The following is a 7,268-nucleotide window of genomic DNA, read 5'->3' on the forward strand; positions in this document are numbered from 1 at the left end:
TTGACCTCCAACAACTACAACCATCTTCCTTTGCGCTAGGTATGACTCCAACCAGTGGAGAGTTTTCCCCCTGATTCCCATTGACTTCAGTTTTGATCAGGCTCCTTGATGCCATACTCGGTCAAGTGCTGTCTTAGTTTAGTTATACAGCACTGAAACAGGCCCTTCGGCCCACCGAGTCTGTGCCGACCATCAACCACCCACTTATACTAATCCTACACTAATTCCATATTCCTACCACATCCCCACCTGTCCCTATATTTCCCTACCACCTACCTATACTAGGGGCAATTTATAATGGCCAATTTACCTATCAACCTGCAAGTCTTTGGCATGTGGGAGGAAACCGGAGCACCCGGAGGAAACCTACGCAGACACAGGGAGAACTTGCAAACTCCACACAGGCAGTACCCAGAATTGAACCCGGGTCGCTGGAGCTGTGAGGCTGCGGTGCTAACCACTGCGCCACTGTGCCGCCCCATCTTGATGTCAAGGGCAGTCAGTCTCACTTCACCTCACCTCTTGGGGAATTTGGATTATATTCACTGGTACTGCAGTCAGGTGGGTCATTCACAACCAGCCCAGCCAGAAAGGGGCTATGTTGGTTTCCTCCTCCCTACCTCCTCCTTCTCCGCTGCTTGCTGTATTAGTGGTATCAAGGGTTGTGCCCTCATGAAGGGGAGGTGGTGCAAATTGAAGCAGACGATGACAAATCATGAGGTGTGCTCTGGAGAGTACTGCAGGGCTCCTTCAGAGTGGTCCAGGCAGCAAATGCATTGCCTATGCAACCTAATCGTCTGCTCCATGACTTTTCGCCTGACAGCAAGGCTCTCATTACATGCATGCTGCCCACATATGAGTAGGTTGTGCATCGGAGTCATAAGCTAGGTAGTCAGCAGATAGCCCTCGTGGCTCAGTAGCCACCCTCTGGTTTCTTGTGGTGGCTGAATTACTGATAGTACGGCAGACCACCACAGCATGAAGGCATCATGACTGCTGCCAGGATACTGGGCATTGACTTGCATAATGCATTGAGTATGGTCGCACACCAGCTGCACATTGTGGGAGTGGAACACCTTCCTGTTACAGAACATCTCTGAATATCTACCACAGAACGATGTGTGTGCAATCAATGGCATCCTGCAGCATGGGGAAGCTCGCTAGCCTGGCAAAGCCACGTGCTCACTCTACCTGATTCTCTCTGGCAAGAGAGAATGAAATGTATTCTGCTTTCCTTGCATACAAAGTCTCAGTGACCTCCCTTGCAAAACAGTGGACGGCATACTGCAAAGTGTCGGAAATATCACCTCTTCCAGACCGTGAAAAAATTAATTGCCAAAGTCACCTTCACAGCCACTGTTATTGCTGTCCTCACCCTTCTCTGAGCCTGCAAGCTTGTCTGCAACAGGTGACCGATTTCAATGAGCACCTTCTTTGTGAAACAGAGACAATGCACACACTGTTCCTCACTGACGTTGAAGTCGGAGAACTGCTCCCTGAAGACCCTAGTTGGATATGGCCTTCTACTGCGGGCCCTTCTTCACCTCCTCTCCCTCCCTCTTCTAGCAACCTATACTCCTCTGCACTGCCACTAATTATTGTCCCTGGCAAGCTGCAGACCAATGAGGATGACTGGGAGCAAGTGGTCTGAGTAGAACCCTTGAAGTCAGAACCAAGGCTTTGATCCCTTGCGACACCACTCCCTGTAGACTTTACCAACTTTAAATAACAGCACAAACCACCAAACACTTCTATTAACTCAACAGCAGCCAGCAGAAATCAATCAGTAATTAATCTGAGAGAGGTTGATGATCTTTTGTAATATCGCTGGTCGTTGGGGGTGAGGGAGGGTGCGGGGTCGGGGGTCCCTCCTGCTGTTGAACGTTAGCTGGACTGTACAGGTCAAAAATGGCTACAATCAAAAACGCTGACTGATGTCATGATCGACCGACTCTGCATCCTTCGATCGCACACTCCCAGAACCTGCGCTGATGACTTAACCACATTGGTGTCTGGAGTGCTCTGCACCAGAAACATTAGCACGTGGTGCAGACACCATTTGGACCCGAAACAGTAATCATCATGGCAAAAATATGGACGCTACACATCTGAATTTTGTGGTCTATGTAACTGATGCCTGTTTTAAATTCATGTTCTTCTACCTACTCAGAGCATCTTCCAAAATATTTCACTGCAGCATTGTTCCCATTTGACGCACATGGAGATCTGCTCTTGTCACACTGTCATCACGAAAAATGATTCAAACAAAAGAGGGTAATACCTAAGTCAAATTGAAGCAGTGTAGAATACTAATAACAAGCCTCATTTACCTAGGATTGATTATAAGGTCAATCTAGCTTTAGTAAATGAAATATTTGCATTGGTAATTTTTCAAAGTGTCCTCAGGGAACTTGTGTCCCAAAGCTGAGCCCCATTTCAAAATGGTATTAATTTGAATATTATCACTTAAGACCGTGTAATTTCAATGTTCTTGGAAACCAACGTTGCTATGGAAATAAATAAATGGCACCAACCTTCCTTGCTTTGTAGCACGAAGTCCCTTGGCAAATGCTTCAGACATAGGGTCAGAGGATCAGCTTTCCACTCCTCACAGTGGAAGATGACAAATGAATGACATAAGAAACATTGGCAATTTTTAACAGATCTAACCTACCTTTGTTTTCCTCCTGGTCTCTTGACATTTTCCCCTTCAATGCCCTGCTCCAACTCCCAACGTGCTCCCCGGATCTTAGTTTGTCCACAGGGTCTTGCGAGACCGGTTTCAGCCAGGGGGGGCCATACCTCCGCGGCAACGCCTGAGGCTCGTCGGGCCACTGCTCCTTCTCCGGCGCTTCCTTGTACCCCCTCGCGAAGGGCAGGAAGGCAAACTGCTGGAGCCCTCCGGCACCCATCGAGCCACCCAGGGGTCCGTTAGCCGTTCCGTCACCAGGATACAAGGCCCTGCCCGATATGGTGCTGTCCCCCACAAACCCTGAGTGCAGAAACACCAAGCTACCAGCCATGAGGTAAATGATTATGAAGGTGAAAAATCGGACTGGTTTCCGTCGGAAATACCGCTGAATCTTTATCACTAATCTGGCCATTCCCGACTCATAACCTTTTTAAGGACATTTGTAATTCAGGACTGCAGGTCAAAAAAAAATATTATTCCAATCAACAGCTCGATGCTTTTCCAAAAAAATACAAAGGGAGGAAGTTTTTGTAATCCACACTATGGCTGGAGTGGCCACACAATTGTTCAGTTGCAGGTTCGACTATTTCCTCCCAACTTGTGCTTCATTGGTTTCGCGTTTCCTTGCAGTACAAAAAGTAATCAAAAGAGCCTTGCAATCCCAAGGTGATTGTTCATAAGGTAGCTGTCATCGCTGCTGTGTTTGAAGAGTGAATTATGTTCCTCATTAATAAGAAAGAAGAGAGGAACCCCCTCCCCCCACCCCCACCCCCCCCCCCACCCTCCCCCCCCCCCACAACCACTCTGCTCACACCCCACACTCTTCTGTCCAGAGTGCGAGGATAATTCGATTGTCCAAGTTTCCGTCTGCTGAGACACGGTCTGGTTGAGCAGGCTGTAATCTTATATTCACGCAAGGCTGTCTTAGCAGAGTATTTTGATATCTTTTCCCCCCGATTTAAATTCTTCAGGAGGGCCCTGGGGAGTTGTGTGATGGAGGACTCATATCTGGTAAATGGAGTGTTTGATGACAGTTTGAAAGTGGATCAGCTGACACAGTTCCCAATTTGTTTTCAAATCCTGAACACAGCTTTCTTGTGAGCATCCTTTTATTCCTGATTTCTCCTTCTCCCTTCCCCCCACCCCCCAACCTCCTCCTTTGTGCAAATGGGTCTCGTTCAAATCGCCCGTCTGAGCCTCCGCTGCAGGACTGTAAGGCTGCGAGTGAGCCGCTCTTCGTCCGAAAGGCTCCGGCTCACTTTCTTCACCTGCATGGGTTCAGCCCCTGCAAAAACAGAACAGCACACAAAATAAAAACTGTAGTAAGCAGTGACCTTTGCAGAGTGAGTGAGAGCGAGAGAGAAAGAGAGAGGCAGCAATTACAGCGATAGTCAATTTATAACCTGAAGATGAAATTAACTTTATGGATCCAAGAGCCAGTTTTCTAGTCATTAACAAATTTGCAAAATGTCAGCTGTACCAGTAAAAATACTGCCAGTCATTTTTAAATTTGAATTATTCTCTCGCACTTGAAGCTGTGGCATTCCAAGAAGGTTTTTTTTTTATCTCTACCATTCCAATCATTTATAAACAGCCCAAACTCCTGCCCTTTTTAATAAAAACAGGAAATGCTTAGCGGTTCTGGGAGCATCAGTGGCGAGAGAAACAGAGTTAATGTTTCTGGTCGATGACCTTTCATCAGAAACCTAATCTTTTTAAGTTCGTTTGATAGGTTAGACAGTAAATGCATTACCCTGAGTTATAAATTGAGAAGGACCCAGGGTGGATTCCCAATCTGGGTGAGTTAATTAGCCACTGGCAGGGAGTTTGCAGTCATTGTCCTGTGCCTCTTTGAGCCAGTTACTGGGAATAGGTTTCCCGCTCCTGTTCGCTACTGGAAAGACAGTGCTTATGGACATTAAATGAGGACAAGATTTGGGTGCATTCCTTTTCAAGCACACGGAAACTCTACCTATATGGATGTCTGATGTAGCTTGGTTTTGTTATTCTTAAACATGGTGCTGAGTTTCACTATGCATCAAGACACTCAGCTGACTCCAATAAAACTGTATCATATCTCCTGAGATGCATAGACAAGACACAAAAACTTCTGAGTAAACTTACATTTCTTTTTGAACTTCCCCACCCTATTCCCTTGTGGGGAATGAAAGGAAAACTCGACAACTGGATATTATTTAACCTTGACTGGTGGCTTTCCAGAGATGACGTTCATTGCATTCCAGGGACTATTTGTTTGTCGTTGTCTGTCTTTGCCATGATGTCAAATTTCTTTCATGTCATTAGAAAGCCTGGCAGCCTGGTAGTTTTGTTTGTTTTTGCATTGATCTATTGGGTAGGAACAGGAATAGCCCATTCAGCCTCTCGAGCCTGTTCCACCATTCAGTTAGATCATGGCCAATCTGTATCTCAACTCCAATGACCTGTCTTTGCTTCATAAACCCCAAAACCCTTACCTAACAAAAATCTATCAATCTCAGTTTTGAAATGATCATTTGGCAACATCAACAGATTTTAGTGGGGGGAGGGGGAAGAATTCCAGATTTGCACTACACATTGTGCGAAGAAGTGTTTCCAGACATCACATTGAGCTCAATCTGTCACAGTTTTGCTCACGCACTTAATCGATCAATGTCCCTTTGCAATTTGCTGCTCCCATCTGCACTGCGTACTGTGCCACTTAATTTATTGTCGAGCTATTGGGCAAATATTCAGCAAACTGTCCATTTCATGGATAGAAGAAATGAGTCATTGAAAAGACATCATTGTTTTCAAATCCACCCATGACCTTGCTCCTCACTGTCTTTGTAACCTCATAACCCTCCACGATATCTGTGCTCCTTCAGTTGTAGCCTCTTGTGCAGCCCTGCCTTCAGCTGTCTATGCCCTAAGCTCTGGACTTCTCTCCCTAAACCCTTCTGACTCTCTAACTCGCTTTCCTCTTTTAAGACGCTTCTAAAAAACTACCTCTGACAAAACTTTTGGTCACCTGCCCTAATATCTTCTTATGTGGCTTAGCATTTGATAATGCTGCTGTAGAGCACCTTGAGATGTTTTACTACAATAAAGGTACTATATAAATGCATATTGTTGACGTGGTACAATGATAAAATTAGACAATTAGCTAGAACAGAATACAACCAAAGTTTGTTTCCCATTGCATCTAGTTAGATACTTCCTCCATGAATGACTATCAGAATTATGTATCACGACCAATGTCATTTAACAGATGAAAGAGCATTATCCAACAGCAGGAGTGGATGCAAGAGGTTACCTTTGATGCATTGCTGAGGAAAGTTCAAAGGGCACCTATTAGTAGAACCCAATCAGTTGAGCTGTAAACAAGAACTGTGTCTGTTGTGTAAGAAGTCTTGCTTCTTTCAGAGTCTTCAATAATTTATGGGAAGACCACTGGAAAATTCCATTAATACTAATGTACATTTGGTTATGAATCACACGTAAGGGAGTTCAACGAAGTGGAAGGTCTTTGCATAACAGCTAGCTCCAAGCAAAACCCTGCAGCTTGACTGTAATTCATTTTAATTTCTCAGCTACACTACAGTTTGCACAGATATCCTGCAGACACTGTTCAATAGCCAATCTCCAACAAGACTAGAAATTGAATAATGTAGCCAGGGCAGGTTATTCTCCAATTTGAAGAATAAAGTGACTCCAGAGTCTCACCTTTAGTTACCAGCTTCCCCCAATGGCAGTGGAGGAGGTGTGGGCTGGTGCTTGGCGGAGGTGGTGGGCGGGGAGGGGGAGGTGAGAATCTGCACCCCTGGGGTTTATCTGTCCTTTTTCTATGTTCCTAAACTCTGGGAAAATTCTCTTTGTCAGATTTGCCATGTTTCCCTATTTCTCTGCTGTAACCATTTACACCTCCTTTGGGCCCATCCTTTGTTTCTACACCTTTCTTATTTCCTTCTGCCTTGCACCACCATCCCTTTTGTCATTTCATCTCTCCTGCCCTCCACCCTATCACCAACGTCCCTGGCTCTGCACTTGAATAAAAGCTGTTTATCGCTAACATCTTCCAGTTCTGATAAAAGGTTCATCGACCTGAAACTTTAACTCGGTTCCTCTCTCCACAAGTGCTGACTGACCTGCAGGGTGTTTTCCAGTATTTGCTGTTTCATCTGCAATCTCAACCAGGGAAATTTCCAATCAATATTCAAAATGGCAGTGTAGTTTTGGGAATTAACCCTCCCTCGGCTGAATTTCACCATGCAGCAATATAACATAAAATGAAAAAGAAATTCCTTCGAGGCCAAATATGTAAAAATATCAAAATGCTGCACCCATTATGGTGTTTCAGAACTCTCCTAATCCAGTTCTCATGATACAGCAGCATTCCCGATTTACTACCAAAGCAAAATACTGCAGATGCTGGGAACCTGAAATAAAGGGGTGAATTTTATGCTCTCCCCCATGGTGGGTTTGGAATCTGGGAGCGCATAAAATCGGATGGGATGATGGCAGGGATCATTCCCGCCTCTGTCCTGCTTCCACCACAATTTAGTCCGGGCGGGAAAGCCTGTGAATGGCCTTCCTGCCC

The 7,268-nt window shown here is 45.3% G+C and overlaps 1 protein-coding gene across 2 annotated transcripts in view; it reads right to left on the bottom strand.

The window, feature by feature from the left end:
* The window catches only part of wscd2 (WSC domain containing 2), a 293,045-nt gene extending 289,629 nt beyond the window's left edge, over positions 1-3,416 (bottom strand). For both annotated transcript variants that reach the window (XM_068054696.1, XM_068054695.1), the window contains exon 1: positions 2,675-3,416. In XM_068054696.1, coding sequence (XP_067910797.1) covers positions 2,675-3,104 — 430 coding nt within the window. In that variant the 5' untranslated portion in view covers positions 3,105-3,416. The remainder of the gene's footprint in view (positions 1-2,674) is intronic.
* Positions 3,417-7,268: the final 3,852 nt, after the last annotated feature.

Source organism: Heterodontus francisci, chromosome 23 (assembly GCF_036365525.1).
Source record: "Heterodontus francisci isolate sHetFra1 chromosome 23, sHetFra1.hap1, whole genome shotgun sequence".
Classification (NCBI taxonomy): domain Eukaryota; kingdom Metazoa; phylum Chordata; class Chondrichthyes; order Heterodontiformes; family Heterodontidae; genus Heterodontus; species Heterodontus francisci.